The sequence below is a fragment of the Trichosurus vulpecula genome, chromosome 8 (genome assembly GCF_011100635.1).
Source record: "Trichosurus vulpecula isolate mTriVul1 chromosome 8, mTriVul1.pri, whole genome shotgun sequence".
NCBI classification, from domain to species: Eukaryota; Metazoa; Chordata; class Mammalia; order Diprotodontia; family Phalangeridae; genus Trichosurus; species Trichosurus vulpecula.
Window position 1 is genome coordinate 197,685,318 of NC_050580.1, and position 18,922 is coordinate 197,704,239.

General features: G+C 40.2%; 1 protein-coding gene across 1 annotated transcript in view; it reads left to right on the plus strand.

Moving 5' to 3' along the window:
- The first annotated feature begins 15,836 nt into the window (after nt 1-15,836).
- Nucleotides 15,837-18,922, plus strand: part of TMEM62 (transmembrane protein 62) — a 60,178-nt gene continuing 57,092 nt past the window's right edge. Inside the window, exons 1-2 of the mRNA XM_036735988.1 lie at nt 15,837-16,068; nt 16,248-16,359. Coding sequence (XP_036591883.1) covers nt 15,886-16,068; nt 16,248-16,359 — 295 coding nt within the window. The 5' untranslated portion in view covers nt 15,837-15,885. The remainder of the gene's footprint in view (nt 16,069-16,247; nt 16,360-18,922) is intronic.

The following is an 18,922-nucleotide window of genomic DNA, read 5'->3' on the forward strand; positions in this document are numbered from 1 at the left end:
TTTGCGTCCCTGGCACTTACGTCACTTCCTGGGGCGCCGCCGAACCCTACCTTTTCTAGTCTAGACTCCAGGAGGTGGTCCCCTCCCCCGCCCCTCGACACCCCAAAGCCTTTGAGGTCGGCTTCCTTGAAGGGTAAGGAACGGAAGGCAGAAGGTGAACTTCCGGGAAGGCCGTGGCTCCGGGGGTCGTGTTGGTGGCCGCAGTGTCCAGACCCATCGAGAAACGGTTTAAAAGGCGACCGAGAACGTTTGGTCCAGCCTCCCCTTCTTTTGTAGATGAGGGAACGGAGGCACGTAGTGTTTAAGCGACTTAACCAGTCTCCCCGAGATAGATCGTAAAAGTAGATCGATCATCCAGGTAAAGCCTGGACCCTCGCCCGCCCCTAGCCCTCAGTGCGGGGCCCGTGCCCACACTCCGTGGCCCAGACAGGACGTTGGGCCGTTTGCATTTGGGAGGTACTTTGTCATTGCGGGATGTTTCTCCACGGATGGGCCCGACCTGTGATTTCTTAAGGGTGAGCAGCTCTTGGGGTGGAAAATCCTCCCAGGGGTTGGAGATCAGCCGCTCCTGTGTAATTTTACAAGTGGCTAAGTGGTGCGACGGATAGAGTGCAGGACTTGTAGGAACGAAGACCTGGCTAGCAGTATGACCTTGGGCAAGACACGTGTGCAAGCCTGTGTGCCTCAGTTTCCTCACCCGCAAGATGGGGATAACAATAGCACCCACCCCACAGGGTTGTGGTGTCAAGTGTCTTCCTGTTCATAAGGCTAGATGGAATGTGTGAGAAAGGATTTGAACGCATGTCTTCCTGCTTCCCAAGGGTGCTTTCATATCTACTACTCTTAGTTTTTGGAAGGGCAAAATAAATCCTGAATCTATGAAGTCTAGAAACCCTTTTGAAAAGAAAGCATGAGCCTTGCTTAGGCACTGATTGACCATTCTTACACATTTAGTCATTACCTGTCACCCTTCTTATTAGATTGTGCACTCTAGGGTGGGGCTGAGCGTCATCCTTGTATCTATCTCCAGGTCTAGCATGGAGCCAACCATGTTTGTTGGTTTGAATCCAGCGAAGTGTGGTAGAGGACAGTGGTTCATTTATTAGTGTAAGAAGCAGGAGTAGAACCCAGGTCTCCTGACTACCTTATTGTCCTCTGATGCTGTTTCTTCTCTAAAATGCTGTCTGTCAGAATAAAGTTCTAACAATAAGAAATACTAAAATAATAATGAAAATAAGATTTAAAGTAGTACAATTCTTAAATTCTGCAGTGGCAAAGTAGAATGAGTAATATCCATCTTAAATGAATACATAACTTCTACCAAAAAAAGAGGGGATAGTAAGAGATAATGGAATACTTCTTAAATTTTAATGCCTTGAACTTCCTGTTTCTCCAGCACTTGACCAAACAATTTTCTAACATTTGTTCGTCTTAGCCCTCTGCCTCTAATACCATCTTCCCCATCTCATCCCACCACAGTCCTACTTAGCTTTCTGGACTCTGCTCAAATATTGTTTTCTCCACGGGGAAGATTCCCTGCCAGAAATGAGGTTTTAAGAGGTTCATAGAATTTTACAAATGAAAGGGACCTATCACATTCTACATTCCCTTCATCTTAGAAGTGAACAGAGACTGAGAGCCTTTCTTGTAATTTCTGCATTGCATTTGGGTTAGTATGTCACAAATTAACTATTTTCAAGACAGCATGTACTTGAAAATTGGTCCATCTTGTTTCTCTGATAGACCTAAATTTGCCTCTTTTGGTTCACTTTGGGTCAGGTTTTTAAAAATGAGTAAATACATAGATACACAGATATGTATATATACACAAATGCATGTATGTATCTACATATGTATATATGTATATATGTATTCATACTTTTTTTGTGAAAGCTGAAAATAAAGATCTATTTTCACATTCTCTGTAAAAAGTCATGAAAACTGTTTGATATAGGAAACTTCTCCATTGTACCAGGGGTTACACTCATCATATACCACTATGTATTTCAGTTGTTCATATACGTATCTACCTCACTGGTTTGGGAGTTACTTGAGGGCAGGAGTATCTTATACATTCTTTTGGTCCTCCACAGCAACCCAACTCAATGTTTTGAACAAAATAAGTTCTCAATAATTATTTGTTAAATAATTGGTCATGGCATCAAACTTGTAAGTTTTAATTAGGTAACACAAATCGCACACTGTTGATGCCGTAACCCTGTGTTATACAAAAAGCAGAGATACTTTCCCAGGATCCCATCGATTGATTGAGGTAATGAACTAGACAGTAACTGGGAAAGAATCTTCAATTCTAAAGTTATTTGAAGCCAGGGTTTCGATGCCATTTGTTACATTCACAGAGTTAACTGAAAGTATCCTGTCCATTGTATTGACCATAGGACAGATAAAACAGATGTACAGACAGACATATAACATGATGGATTTTTTGTGTCCTTTAACAAGATATGAGTGCTGTTTGGCCTAATTTAAATCAGCATTGGATTAGATGTATTTGTTGCATGTCCTATGCTCTTTTTACCTTCAAAGAACTATTTTTATTAGCTTCTGCTCACAACAGCTTTGTAAATGACAAGCTTATCCCTGTTTTACAGGTGAATCACTCTATAAAATGAATCATCATCAACAAAATGTTTATTAAGTAGCATTCTCAAATGCCCAGGATTATACAATAAATTGGAGCAGTCAGAATTAGAAATGCAGATTTGCTGAGACACTAGTTCATTGACATACATAAGCCTTTTTAATCACAACCCCCCCCCAAAACTTTTTCCTCAGAGTTTCTAAACTAGTATTTGCTATGTTACCATTCTTCTTTAACTGTTAATGGTATTTGTCTCCCATGGAAGGTCTTTTTTCCTCTAAATAATTTCTCGGATCAAATGGGATAAAGTATACAAGAACACTTTGAAAAGTATGAAAAAAATAGGGACAGTTAGGCAGTGCAGCAGATAGAGTACCCACCCTGGAGGCAGGAGGACCTGAGTTCAAATCAGGCTTCATGCACTTACTAGCTGTGTGACCCTGTGCAAGTTACTTAACCCTGATTGTCTCTAAAAACAAAAAAAGGAAAGAAAAGTATGAAAAAAATATACAAATACATATTGTAAGGAGACATGGAAGTTTTACTCTTTAAAATACCACATCAAAGCAATAAGGCATTGCCCCTCACATAAGCATATAAAGTCAGAAGTTGGGGCTAGGGGGCAAGAAGTGAACGTTGAATTGATCTAATAGAAGCTAGTGACTACTAGATCACCTTTATGAAACAAGGATGGGCCAGGGAAAGAATTCACCCTGACCTTGAAAACATTCACCCTGATCATCAATTGTTTATGGATCCAGTCTAACCAGCACTCATAAACCCTTGAGCAGAAGTAACAATGAGGACTGAAAATAAAGTGCCTTTCTATGCTGGCCTTCAAGTAACCATTACATTCTTGTCATATTACTAGACATTTGAATAAAATACCTTTAAAGCTGATCACATTACATGAGAGTGAAGAAAAAAGGATCTAAAACAGAGCCTCAGATTATACCCCCACACAGTGGGCAAGACATTCATGATGACCCTTCAGTAGAAACTGAGAAGAATCTAAGACAGTTTCTTTTTTTTCTTATTTTTAGTTTTCAACATTCACTTCCATAAGTTTTAAATTTTCTCACCCTCTTTCCCCTCCCCCTCCTCAAGACAGCATGCAATCCAATATAGGCTCTGCATGTACATTCCTATTAAACATCTTTTCACCTTAAGAAAACCCGGGAAAGAAAGATAACCCAGGAGGAGGTGGACAACAGCATCAAATGCTTCAGAGAAATCAAGAAGGATGAAGATTTAGAAATAACCATCAGATTTCACAATTAAGAGGGGTAACCTTAACGACAGCAGTTTCAGTGAAGTAGTGAGTATAGAAGGCAAATTACAAGTGGTTGAGAAATGAATGAAAGTTGAGAAGTGGAGGCAATCAATATATAGACAACTTTTTTCTAGGAATTTGGCTGTGAAGAGAGGAGAGGCGTAGAATGACAGCTTGGGGGGGAAGGTAGGATCAAGTGAAGGTTGTTTTTTAAAGATATAGATCGGGAAAGGTTTACAGGCAACAGAAGAGGAATCAGTGGATACAGTTTGAAAATTATGGGAGAAGGGGTGATGGACAAACTACTGGACGAGACAGGACATCAGCATTTTTCCTCTCCTTGGGTGCTGCCCTAGGCAAGGAGAAAGGCCACCTCATCCTCCAAGATTGGTGCAAAGGCAACATGGCTAATATGGAAATGTTTTAAATGACTATACATGTATAACCTGTATAACCTATGTCAACTTGCTTGCCTTCTCGGTGAGGTGGGGTGGGGAAGGAGGAAGGGAGGGAGAGAATTTGGAACTCAGTTTTAAAAATAAATGTTAATTGTTTCTACATGTAACGGGGAAAAATACTAAATAAATTTTTTTAAAAAAGACTGGTGCAAAAGAGAGAACGATGGATGATGTGGAGGTAATTTGAAGTGCAGAGTTGGGAAGGACAGGGAGTTCCCTATTGATAGATAACCTCAGTTTTTTCAGTGAAATCTGAGAAAAAGTCCTTTTGTTAAAAGGGAAGGGGGAAGAAGTAGTGTAGGTAGTCTGAGAGAAGAGGAAGTCTGAAACAGCCACTGTAGGGAGTGGCATAGAGCTGATCATACATCATAGGACCACAAATTCAGAATTGGAAGGGACATTAAAAGTAATCTTAATTTAACCTCATTTTACTGATGAGGAACTAAGACTCAAATAGATTTAACGATTTGCCCAAGGTCATGCAGATAATAAGTGGCAGAGTAAGGATTTGAACCTATGTCATCATATACTGAGTACAATACTCTTTTCACTATACCATGCTGCTTTCCAGTTAAGAGTAAAAGGATTGATGTGAAGCAGCCCAATTATGGCCTTGCACCTTGGAAACTTGTTTAAAAGCCACAGACAGCTGGCTCTTTGATTTTATTATGGGAGAAATATCTCCTCTCTGAGTTCATGTGGTGGGTAACTGCCACCAAATATATATTTAACAACACAGAAATTTTGAGAGTAAAAACCTAGGTTTTGTTATTATGCTATAGGTTCAAGAATAGGTTGTATAGGTGCCAACTCTACCTTTATTTATAGGTATAGGTTCAAGCCTCGGAGAAAACCTGAACAATCATGAGGATTCTAACAAGGCTTCTTAATTGCAAAATTTCATCAGAGTAACAAAGAAATAGCCATTTACATATTACAATCTTGTGTATTGCTCTTAGGTCATAAAAGTTAAAGAAGAGATAGATCCATAATCTCACACTTCCTTCGGTGTCATAAAAGTTGAACATAGCTAAACAAAGCCATATGCTCATAGATCCTCTCAGAAAATAAACTTCATCAAAAAAAAACTCTATAAGTAAACTAAGTCAGGATACAGATAAAACTACATTTAGAAGGTTCACAAACTGATTGAGGAGGAGGAAATGTGGCCAAGGATTCAGGGACAATTGATATTCTTCTTTTGGCTTCTTAACTAAGGAGTTGTTTACAGCTCTTTACTGAATTTTCACATCCCATGGAACAGATTTTGGTAAGGTGAGGTTAATATTAACCAAAATTTGCAGGAGGAATGGCCCTGAATCCCAGATAATAAAAGGAAATAAAAAATTCCCATAACCATTTGTAGTAGCTGAAACTGTCTAAAATATCATTGGCTGGCCTCAGACTCAGGAGTTGAACCATCTGGAGTAGATACTGTTTTGCAAGGGTCTAAAACAAGTGAGCTAGTAGAGCAGCTTGGCCTTTTTTTGTACTCTATATTGTATTGTATTCTATATTATACTCTTGTATTCTCTGTTCAGATGAGAGAGCAACAGATCTCTCTTCTGAGTGAGGGAAAGCACTGTTTGCGCACAAGCACACACACACACACACAGAATTTCTTCTCTCTCCCTATTCCTCTGAACTGGTAATACCTACCTTGGGAAAGAAGCATATAGCCTTTACCAATTTCCCCTCCCCTCACAGCTTCTTGAGTGTAACTAGGAGACTGGATACCTGTGATAGAATTTTCTAGGCCAAATGTTGGCGTTAGCTAGAGCAATCCACGATAGAGTTCTCAGAGAAGCGGAAGGCAGAAATAGATATATGCCAGGCCATTGGGCCCAAGAGGGTAGCTCATGTATGATATTCATGGACTCTAACCTTTGTGGAGTGGAGGGTTGGCAGAGTTAGACAACCTAACCCTAGAAGGAAGATTTCTTGGGTCTCACAGTTTTGTCCAAATTCAAAAGCTCTCAAATTCAAGAGTTTAGGAACTGGCCCCTTTAGAGAGAAAATAGGTGGTGTAATGGATAGAGTGCCAGGGTTGGAGTCAGGAAGACTCATCTTCCTGAGTTCAAATGTGACCTCAGATACTTATTAGCTATCTTTCCCTGGGTAAATCACATAAACCTGGTTTGTCTCCGTTTCCTCATCTGTAAAATGAGCTGGAGAAGGAAATGGCAAACTACTCTAGTATCTTTGCCAAGACAAACCCCAAATGAGGTCATGAGGAGTTGGACACGACTGAAAATAGCTGAACAACAACAAAGAGAAAATGCTCAGGAATGCATCTTAGAAGATGTATATGTATACCACAAGGCTTGGGAACTCAAGTTTTGGGAGAGCAAGACACCTGGACCTTGTCACTTTTGCTATTATGGTGAGTGACTTGAATAATGTAGGTCCAGTGGGAAATGATGTTGCTTCCTCAGTAACTCCCAAATATAATTGCCTTGGGGGGAAGTTTATGAGCTATTTGGGTGTCTTATATTTTCTTTATCTGCTTATGAGTCTCTCAGCCCTTTAAGTCTCTTGTGTATTTTCTGTGCCTGTTTATGGGCTCCTGTGAATCATTTGTGTCTTTTGCATTTTCTGTGGAGTGAAAAGAAGGCTGTCCTGTTCTTGATACCCAGGTTGTTACCTAGAATGCTACACGAGAAGGAGGGACTCCCTTTTTTACATTTAGGGAAACCTCGATAGGCAATATAGTTAAATTGTATTTGGAGATTTCCTAAAGTAAACTCTAGGTGGTGGCATAATGGAACAGAGAGAAAATTACCCTCTTGGATCGGTACCAGGGTAGTTATCTAGTCTATGTGAGCTCAGTCTTTAGGTCCTTCAGTCACAGGTTATGTCCACAGCAACCCTGAGAGATAGGTAGAACTTCATTCTCTCTCACTACCACTTGTGTATTAGATATGAATTTATGGGATTTAACATGTAACTGGGCTCTTTGAGCCAAGAATGGTACATTGTGTGTACTGCTGTATTTGTCAAGGGAGACCTAATTCTGAATTGGTGTGAAGAATGCTGACTGTTGAAGACTGAGAGGTAGCGTTGGTACCAGAGTTTCTTAAAGGAAACAACAGTTGGTTCCAGACAGACTCCAGGGAAGATAGTGAAAGACTTTGGAAGCTTCAAACATATAAGGGAAGCTGGCTTTTCAATATGTCCCATTTTTAGCTTGCTTCTCTAGACTGGATACTTTCCCTTGGGTGAGATTGGGCCCTCCCTTTTGGTTGACCTGAAATCTCATCTCATTCCCAGCCAAAAACTCATTCACTTGTGTATTTGGGGGCATATTTTTGTCTATATAACTTATCTAATTTCTCTTTACTCTTTTCTAAAATAAATGTGTTTATTTGCTAACAATTAGAGAGGGAAAATAGATGTAATTCTATTCTAATACCCATATTGGATATAGATAAGGCAAAGAGAAATCACCCAGCTCCTCAAGGCAGAAATCTGCAGTCTTCCTTGAAGCAGGTAAGCCAGATTGCAGAGATACCTATCCAAGTTTTCTTAAAGCCATATTGAAACAACACATGTAGAGAGGTACACATCAAATGTAGTGTTGAGTACCTATCTAGGTGAAGGAGAAGAGAACGTGTGGGAATTGGCATTGGGTGTTCCTTAGCCAGGAAGTTGTTTGGACAGTTGCATGTGTGGCTCTCTAGAACCAAGGCTTGTGTGTCAATGAAGAACACAGCTGTGAGAATTAATGTGATTCGTAGGACACATTGATCATTGACATTTCAAATGTACTTGCAGCCCAGTCTGAGCAAAATCATTTAATTGTTCTTATAGGGTCCACTGCAAATTTATGTTGTACAACTGGGCCCTCACTGCTTCTAGGCAATCCTACTATTTCCCTTATCACCTCACTATCCCACTCTCCAAAGTGGCTTTTCCAGACCTTTTTGTCCCTCCTGAAACTTCCCGTGGCTTCCTCTTCCCCCACTCTTAGCTGAGAACTTTTCCTCATATTTTACAGAAAAACAGAGGCCATTCTCCATTAGATCTCTCTTCTAATCTCATATCACTCAAATGGCTCCTTCTATTCTCTCCTCCTTCACCCCTATCTCACATGAAGAGGTGCCCTAAGGCTAACCCCACTTCCTGCACAAGAAATCCCATTTTTGTCATCTCCTCCAACACATCCTCCAACACCCCCTGTGTCACTACTCTATCACTTATTTTCAGTCTATGTCTACTGCCTTATTCCTACTGCCTACAGACATGCCCATTGCTTCCCCATTACCTGCCCCCCTCCATCCCATCCTCATTTTATCCTTCTGCCTTGTTTCTGTTCTTTGTGGCTAACCTCCTGGAAGATGCCCTATTAATAGGTGCTTCTACTTTCTTTCCTGTCACTCTTTTCTTAATCCCTTACTAACCCATTGCTACCACCCACTATGGACAAATGAACTTTTGATAATATTTTTAAAATCGTAAGATTTGGAGCTCTAAGAAACTTTAGAGGCCATCTAATCCAACCTCCTCATTTTATAGATGTGGAATCTGTAACTCAAAGATGTTAAGTCACATGCATGGGGTTTGATATCAGGATAGGAGTAGTGCCTTGGCATTTCAGTGGGAAAAATGTTTTGTAGGTTGGTTGGGTGGGGTTTCCATGGCTATGGTTGTTCCTCTTCATTATCTATACTTTATAGCTCTAATGTCCCATCTGTTGCCCAGACCTTTGACAAAAGTTTCAATAATTACACGATGGTATAATATGTATTGGGTACAGGTATATGCTATATGAAACACAATGCATAGCCTGGGTAACTGAGGTCACTGCACTAGTACACAAAATCCACCTTAGTTTGAATGCTGCCTTTCTTAAATCTGTGAGAAAGTAGGATGTTAACTTTATCAGTTACCCAAAAAGGAAATGCAATGTCTGAGTTTCTCCACCAAATAGCACTATATACAAGCAATCTTTCAAATCATATAATCAGAATTGTTTCAGCCATTACATTGCATAGCCTTCCAAAAAATAGTGCAATATTTCCAGTAACCACCATAGGATATTCAGCTTTCAAATGCTCAGACTACTCCCCCTCCCATCACTGTTGAACTGGATGACTTTTCACAACTGCACTGGTCAGATTCTGAATTTAAACTAGGAAATTATGTAATATTGCTCAAGAATATTTAAAAATGTAGAAATCTACCCTGAAAGAAGACTTTCGTCTCTTAATTTATATGTGTATATGTAATATGTTATGTATATGTTTTCTATAAATAATTTATATTTATAAATAACACACTTTATAATCTTAATTTATATATACTTTTATATAAATAACAATTTATATTAGTAATCTATACTATTATATTAATGTATAAATAATTCATACAAATCAAGAGAGAAAACATTTTTCTATAAATATATGACATATATAAACTTATAGTATAATCACTTAATTTGCCGTAGCTACATAATTTATTAGGCAAAGCAAAAATTCTAAATTGTTAACCATTCCACACATGAGGAGTCACTGCTCAACGTCTCTGAAACTCCTTCCAGCTAACTTTTCCTCTCTCTTAGGAGGCTGATAAAGGCCCCAAAGAGCCCTGCTAACAGTTTGTGAAAAGGGAATGGGGGAAGGGAGGGAAATATATGTATCCAGAGTCTCAGCTCTGAACCTTGGAATTTAAACAGAAAGGCAAGGGCAGTGCAGGAAGAGATAGAGTCTTTTACCTCTGGGTCACCATTCCTCCTGGCTTTGCAGATAGACTCCAGTATTTAGATACCCTCTCAATGTGGCCCTCCTTTCTGGTGCTCCTTACCTGGATGTTTTAATGGCACCAACAACAGTTAACAAAATATAATGAAGTACTAAATTGGTAAAGAAATTAATTTCTTTGTTATTGTTCTTCAGTGGTAGCCAACTCTTCGTGACCCAGTATGGGGTTTTCTTGGCAAAGATACTGGTTTGCCATTTCCTTCTCTAGTGGACTAAGTTAAGTCAAACAGAGGTTAAGTGCCCAGGGTCTCACAGATAGTAAGTGTCTGAGGCCACATTTGAACTCCCATTTGAACTCAGGTCTTCCTGACTCCAAGCCCAGTGCGCTATCCACTGAGCCACCCAGCTGCCTCACACCTCACTTCTATTAGTATAGAGGAAGATGAGTAAGTGCTGCATTGGTGGGGGGAAGGTTTCATAAGGAAGATGAGAATTGAATTGGGAGTGGGATAATGTATAGGGTTTTGACAAGTAAGAGAGGGAATATTCCTAGTAGAAAGAAAGATGAACAAAAGCAAGGACTTTTACTTTCTACTCCACTGACTATGTCTGGGTGTAACAGATATATCTGGATAGGAGTTATTAAACTAATTTCAATAGTCCCTTTGCCACAAAATTTGGCTACTGTTACTGTATCAGTCTAACTGTTGTCTAGAGAGAATTAACTATCATGGTTATCAGATTCTGGTGAGGTCCTGAAAGAACTAAGAACTTTCCAGAGAGAATGTGTAAATGAATTTTTGAAAGAGACTGAAAGAGGCATTCTAAGAAAACTAAGTTTAGAAGCAGCTAGGTGGTGCAGTGAGTAGCACACTAGCCCTGGAGTCAGGAGGACCTGAGTTCAAATCCAGCCTCAGACACTTACTAGCTGTGTGACCCTGGGCAAGTCACTTAACTCCAATTGCCCTGCCAAAAAAAAAAGAAAGGAAAGCTGAGTATAACTTTTAATGTTGTGGAGAAGCTTTCCTGAAGAGAATTTGACTCTGGCTATGATCTTTCTCACATCTTATATATTGTTGAAATATATTAATGTTTGTAATACACTGTTAATAAATTATATTGTCAGTGACATTAGTCTTTGGACCGTTATTAAAAGAGAAAAAAGTAAAAACTTAATGGGAAAAGTTTATAAACTGAGGTGGAGGTTCAGGGGGGACCAATGAGAGAACCTGTACATTTCCACTAATTTGTGAGGAAATATCAGAGTATACCTTGATTGCCTTAGAATCCAGATAGAGTTAATTAGGAAATAAACCAGAAGCAGCTAGAGAGCCTTGAGAGTTGTTGTCAACTACATGGCATCCAACCCCAAACATAAGCTATGCATACTGTTACACATGCAAAAGATTTTCTTAGGAAATTTAAATTATTTTATTTTTTCTTTGGGTCTTGTTACTTTGTCACTGTGACTATCTATAAAGGATGTATACAACAGCTTATCTCTGTTACTAAACATGAGTAATATATTAAGCAATTTGGTTTGTCTGAACAGAGACTAGAGACTGAACATCTCATATCATTGGTATAGCAAATTCTCTGAGTGGGAAAGCTCCCAGTATCAATGCAAATTAGCATCTTTTCTGCAACTGCTGGTCTTAGAGGTTTCCTAGAGCGCTGAGAAGTTAAACAATTAGCTCAGGGTCACATCCAATAAGTATAAGAGTTAAAACTTGAACCCATGTCTTCCTGGTTCTGCAGCCAGGAAAACCAACCATTATACCATGTAACCTCTCATTGGGCAGAGATACTATATTTAATTGCAGGACCTTAGTATCTTTGCTAGGATCTTTACCATTACTACTTATAACTATCTTATATTTTATAGTGTACACAAAAGACAACATTCCAACTTTTGAAAACTCATGTTTTAAATCTAATTCTTCCTTTGGAGATAGGGTGGTATAGTCCTTGAAGCTAAGAAGACCTGCGTTCAAGTCCTACCTCTTACACATACTGGCTTTGTGACCCTAGGAAAGTCACTTAATTCTGTCTTCTAGATCATTATTTAAGGATATAAGTTGAGAAAGTACTGGCTTACATTGGTAGAGAGGGTTTCCCTATACTAGGCCAGTTCCTATCCCTTTCCATTGAATTACAGAATTTTAGTTCTGAAAAGATCTTTAAAGATCATTGCCTCATTCCTTAATTTTAGGGATAGGAAAGGACCACAGTGACATACATGTCCAAAGTCATGCAGCTTGTTAATGATAAAGAGATTGGAGTAGAATCATTTGCAGATGCTTGCTAATTGATGCCCAGTGAAGTTCTCTTTCCAATACACCTGATAGTTTCCAAATTTTTACACCAAGATTATTGAAATGCTTCTGTATAAAACTACCCGTATATGGAAATTTTCTTTAACTTGTTCCAAAGGCTGCTTTCTAGAATTATGTTCTTAGGTTGAATTTTATTGGATTACAATAAACATTAAAAAAAAGGTGATCCTGGGCATAACATTTAACCTATCAGTCTTAGTTTCCTCATCTGTAAAATGAGTAGAATAATAGCATTCACCTCAGGGTCATTGTGTACCAAAGAAGACAACGTACATAAAGTGCTCTGCACACCTTAAAGTGCTATATCAATGCTAGCTATTATTATTGCTCCATTATCAGGGGAACAGACTGGTCCAATTCTAAGAGTATGAAGAGGACAACCAGAAGGGAGAACAAAACAAATACACTAGAGTAGAAGGGAGGAACATGACAGTGGGATATGCCATTTTTCATAATGAGGGATAATCTTCTCATATTCTTCCTAAGGAGAAGAGTTTACAAACATTAGAAGAAGGGGTGCAAAAAGTGAACACCACGTGAACTTCACTCATCTGAAATGGACAAAGGAGAACTGAACACACACACACACACACACACAAATACATCAAACTCAACTAAATATAGGAAGGAGTAAAAGGGAGGACAATAACAGAGAGGGAATAGCTTCAAGGAAAAAAACTTCCTGATCCTGGTGGGCCAGAGAAGGATTAAAAGGGAGAAAAAAAATAAAAGCTGGAACTAGAATCTAGAGCTAGAATCTAAGGGAGTGCTTTTCAATAAGGAAATGGTGGAAGAAATTGTGACATAAGAATGTAGTAGAATATTACATTGTAGGAAATGAATAAAAATATGGTTGTAGGGAATCCTGGGTAATATGAAGTAGCAGAGTGAAGTAAGCAGAACCAGGAGAACAATTTATATATGGAAAATAATGTTATAAAGAAAAAAATAGTTTTGAAAGATTTAAGAACTCTGATCAAGGCAATGACCAACTATATCTCTAGAAGACATGTGAGGAAAAATGTTATCCATTTCATCTGTCTGATAGACTTAAGGTATAGAAAATGACACACATTTTTGGATATGGCCAACGTGTGGATTCCTTTTAATTAACTATGTTTATTTCTTATAAAGTTTTTCCTCCTTTCAGCTTTTCATCTTGGAGGTGGGGAGAAGAAGAAGGTTTGCCAACAGTCAATTTAAAAAGAGAACCATTGAAACAGTAATAAAAGTATAGGAAGTTTAAAAGAAGCATAGATCCAGGGTAGTTTTGGAAATAGCATGTGGAATTTATCAAATACTTTTTTTTTTGAAGCAAGCAGTAACAAATGGATATCCATTTCCTTTTTTTGTTGTTCAGATATATATGTACTTTTATATGTATGAAAATATTCTTTTTTTGGTGTTTAAATTTAGAATAATTACTAGTTAAGTAATAATTAAGTAACAAGAATTTTTGACTAGCAATTGATATTGGAAAGATGGTAACTAGAGATCATACTGAGGGTAATACACTGGATGGAGACTTGAGAGTGATAGTACTAGAGAAAAATCTCAATCCTTTAAAGTTATCCCTAGAACTCTAAGGGGATCAGTAACCTTGCTTTGGCCGACCTGAACTTCTGGTCAGAGTTCAGGTAGAAGGAGTGGTTTTGAGAAACAGGAGTAGCGCATATGTGCCATAGATAGATGACTGGTTTTAATAGGGAAGAAGAGAGAGAGAGAGAGAGAGAGAGAGGCAGAGAGTCAGACAGACTTAAAGATGGTTGAAGGCTGGTATGCAGTAGTGATTCTGATGTCCTTTTATCTCCCTGATACCATAGAATTATAGGATTTTAGAGTTGGAAAGAACATTTTCCAACCCATATCTGAAAAAGAACTGACTCTACAATACACCTTCAAGTGATCATCTAGCCTTTGCTTGAAGATTTTTGATGAAGGGGAACCCAGTACCTTTGAAGGCAACTAATTCTATTCTTAATATAGTTCTAATTGTTAGGAAGTTTAAATCAAACCTAAATTTGGCTCTTTTAGTTCTCTCTGAAACCAAGCAGAACCACTCTATTTCCTCTCCTAGGTGAAAACCCTTCAAACTAAGTCTTCTCCAAGATAAACATTCCCAGCTTGCTCAACTGATCCTCATATGGCATGAAATCTGGGTCCTTCACATCCTGGATGTCATCCTCTAAACATGCTACAACTTACCAATGTTCTTCCTAAAATGTAGTACCCTGAATGAAACCGAGTACACCTGATCTTCAGCAGCTAGATCGCTCAGTGGATAGAGCACTGGGCCTGGAGTCAGAAAGGGCTAAATTCAAATATGGCCTGACACTAGCTGTGGGACCCTGGGCAAGTCACTTAACCCTGTTTGCCTCAGTTTCTTGTCTGTAAAAATGAGCTGGAGAAGGAACTGGCAAACCACTCTAGTATTTCTGCCAAGAAAACCCCAAATGGGGTCACAAAGAGTCAGACAGGACTGAACAACAACAAAAAATGAGGGAGTTGAACTAGATGACCTCTATGGGTACTTCTAGCTCTACATTTATGACCCTATGACACTTAGCCCACTTAAGGAAATTGCACTTGGAAAAATGAGTTTGGGGATTGTACTTTTTTTATTCTTATTTGGAGGCAGGTGTCAAAGTTAATGGCTTCTGGAGCTTCGCCAATGTTCAGCAACTCTTGGTTTAGGAGGGAGAAAATGGGCAGTTATTTGCTCCACTGGGACCTCCTGGAAAGGGTTCTGGCTCTGGAGTCAGGACCCAGGTTCACATCTCTATATGATCTTGGGCAAATGGCTTGACCTCCCTATGCCAGTTTTTTCATCTGTGAGATGAGGTTGAAACTAGTTGGTTTTTGAGGTCTCTTCTAGTTCTAAATCTATGATCTTATAATTTCCTGTTGCCTATGTCAACTATCTGTGTGACCTCAGTAAGTCACCTCACTTCCCTCAGTAGCCTTATCTGCCAATATACTAGTTGGTCTCTGAGGTTCTCTCCAGGTCTAGGTCTACGTTCTAGATCTGTGACCTGAAGATGTTTTTTGTTTCCCTCAGTTTCCTTATTTGTACAATGGATTATATTGCCTCTGAGGTTCCTTCCTGATCTATGTTCCTGTCATTCCCGCTTCCTTTGCCAATAATTTGTATGACCTAGACAAGTCACTTCTCTGGGCTTCAGTTTCCTTATTTGTAAATGTTCTAGATGGCCTTTGAGGTTCTCTCCAGCTCTACATCTGTACTCCTGTCTGTGTGACCTGGACAAGTCACACACCCCAGTCCTCCGCTTCCTAATCTGTAAAAAGGTCTAGGCGACGTTTCCGGAGGTTTCTTCTTCTCCAAGCACTACAGAATGCCCTGGGTCAGGGCGGCCGGATTGGTTCGCAGACCTGCGGGACTGCGGTCTTTGGCCAAGCTCCAGCCCGGGCGGATCATAGAGTCCCGGAAGTGCGTGGCAGAGCGGCTCCCGGGGATCCCGGGCTGTCTGTCAGCCGGGCGGAGCTGTACGGAGGCTGGATGGCCTTGGGCTTGGTGCTCAAAGTGGTGGCCGGGTTGGCGGTCGCGGCGCTGGCGGCCGTACTGCTCGAGCACTATGGCCTTGTGGGCATGTCCTCGCCATGGCCCGTACGGCCCCAAGCCTCCCAGAGGCCCTTCCCGGCGCCCGGGGCCGAAGACACCAACATCTTCTGGGGCCTGCAGGTGAGGAGCGCGGGCAGCGGGAGGAGCCCCAGCCGCCCTCCCGGCCGGGAAGGGAGCCCCCGTGCGGGGACCGAGCCCGTGGGAGGCCTTGCAATCCCCGGCTCGCTCACCCCGCCCCCGGCCCGACGCGCTTGCCCTCCCCGACCGGCCCCCGTTTCATGTTAACCACTGCTTTGCAGATCTCGGACCTCCACATCAGCAAGTTCTTTGATCCAGGCCGAGCCACAGACTTGGAGAAGTTCTGTTCAGAAACCGTCGATGTCATCCAGCCTGCACTCGTCTTAGCCACGGGTAAGCCCGTGGCTCCTTGCTGTCCGGGCGGAGGATGCTTTGCTTCTCTGCCTTTCGCAATGCTGGGTCGGGAGGTGGACCTCAGCCTCCCCGGGTCCCCCGGGGGCTGACCAGTCTGTCATAGATAAGCTCTACTAGGTCCTTCCGGGATATATCGACGTTGAATACAGCTCGTGATGAAAAGCGTGTCGTCCAAGGACAGGTGTTACCTGAATTTGGAGAGTTCCCTGGTGAGGGGTGATAGATAACGTGTCGTCATCGTCATCGTCATTATCGTCGCGTCACCCTCATTATTATCTTAGTTAAGACCATTCTTCTAGTAAATTGTAGAGGTGGCTAATATGGAAATATGTTTTGCAGGACTTCCCATGTATAATGGGTCTCGTATTGCTTGCCTTCTCAATGGGTGGGGGAAGGAGAGAATTTGGAACTCAGAAAAAAGTGAATGGTTTTTAAAAAGCTGTAGAGGGGTTTACCATCTGGGGTTACGGTGAACACAAGTGATGCATAGTGCCTATGAAAGGGAACAGCCACATTAGCAAAATTAAGGAACTTGAAGTATATTGTATTTATAACGTTTCACTTGAGGGGACTTAAAATATCACAATACATACATATATATGTAAATCATACCTTTATGATAAGAAAATATCAATATTATAACAGAAAGTTATAAGGGAGAGAGACAAAATGCAACTGACTTGCCCAAGATAAGCCTAGTATTTGCCTGACCCTCTGGAATTTATTTTAGAATGAGATAGGACTTTTTTGTATACATACAGGTCTCCTCAGAGATGCTTTAACATAAAGTGACAAACACAATAGACATACACACGAATCTAGAGTTTGCATATCTGTTGTTTTTGGTTTCCAAATTTTTGTTTCTGAATCTAAGAGAAAGGCAGTGGAATTACCTTAATTTTAATATGTACTATGCGTTATCTATGTTTATGTCTTATCCCCATTGCATGGTAAACTCTATAAGGCAGGGATTATATCCTATCCAAATTTTGTATTTCCCTTAGTGTAGTTCCTTGCACATAGTAACCTTGACCAATATTAATAAGTATTTGTTGAATAAATTAATTTAATGTAGAGCAAGAGTGAGCTTTTTGGAGGGACTAACTCTACTAGCCCAAAGTCTTCTTTCTAAATGTGAATTGTTGAAGGTTGAAATGTCTGATTCAAGATTTTGTTGTCAGACCCCTTAGTTTCTTTGATGCTGGCTCAGTTACTTAATTGTTGATCTATTAGCACTGTGCCTGGTACATAGTAGGTGCTTAATAAATGTTGGGTCAAAAAAATGCTGGTTGAGTGACTGACTCAAAAAATAAACTCCTAAACCCTTTGTTGGGATAGACTTTTGAAGGTGAATCTTTCCATTGTCTCTCCCTGGAGCTGACAGAGTACCCTTATGAAGCCTGACAAATATCCCCCAAGGTGGATCCTTTGATGGGGATATCTGGTACTTGCCTAGTCTAGTTTTATTATTTTTAAAATTCTGTTTTATTTTATTTTCCGTTCTGAATTCTTATCCTCCCACCTCCCACTCCCCCACTCATTGAAGAGGCAATGGGGAAAAAAAAGTACAAATAGGTATCAAGCAAAACAAATTTTCAACTAGTTTTCTTAGTAATTTTTTTTTTCTATTAGAACCTTATAATGAAATTCGTACCATGCTCTTTAAGGAGGTTATTTCACAATTGAGTGGCTGTTAGGTGGAATAGTGGATTGGAGTCAGGAAGACCTGAAGTTCAAATCCTGTCTCACACACTTAACTGTGTGGCCCTGGCAAGTCATTTAAATTCCGTTGGACTCAGTTTCTCTATAAAATGGGAATAGTAATAGTGCCTACCTCCAATTAAATGAGGATTAAATGCTTTGCCAACTGCTACGTAAATGGCAGAGACAGGGAGAGCAGGTTAACACACCCCACTCAGGAATAGTAACATTCGATCATGGTTCTTGGCTCTGGACGTGGAAAGGAGTGGAGTGGGAGTAGGTAAAGGAAGGATAGACGAAATAGAGGTGCAAGGGGTGGGGAACCTGTGGTCTTGGGGCCACATGTGACCTTATTGGGTGTGGACTTTTGACTGAGTCCAAGTTTTACAGAACAAATTCTTTTATTAAGGGGATTTGTTATGTGAAGTTTGGATTCAATCAAAGGGCTGCACTTGAGGACCTAGAGGGCCACATGTGACCTTGAGGCCACCCCACCCCCGACCCCCATTAAACTGGAGACAGTCATCAACCAGGACAATGGGATTACAGGATAGAAAGTCCTCTAGGATCTTTTTAACCTGGGTTGTATGAACTTTTTCTTAAAAAAATTTTAATAATTGCATTTCATTATAACTGGTTTCTTTTGTAATCTTATGTACTTTATGCATTTAAAAACATTAGTCTAAGAAGGGAGTCTCTAGGTTTCACCAGATTGCTAAAACAATTTATGACACAAAAAAGGTTATGAACCTCCTTCTAGGTTATGGGTCCTGTAAGGTGGTTGGCAAGGTTGTGGAAGAGGATGGTTGGGATTTTCCTGAACTAGAAGTTATGTAAGGTA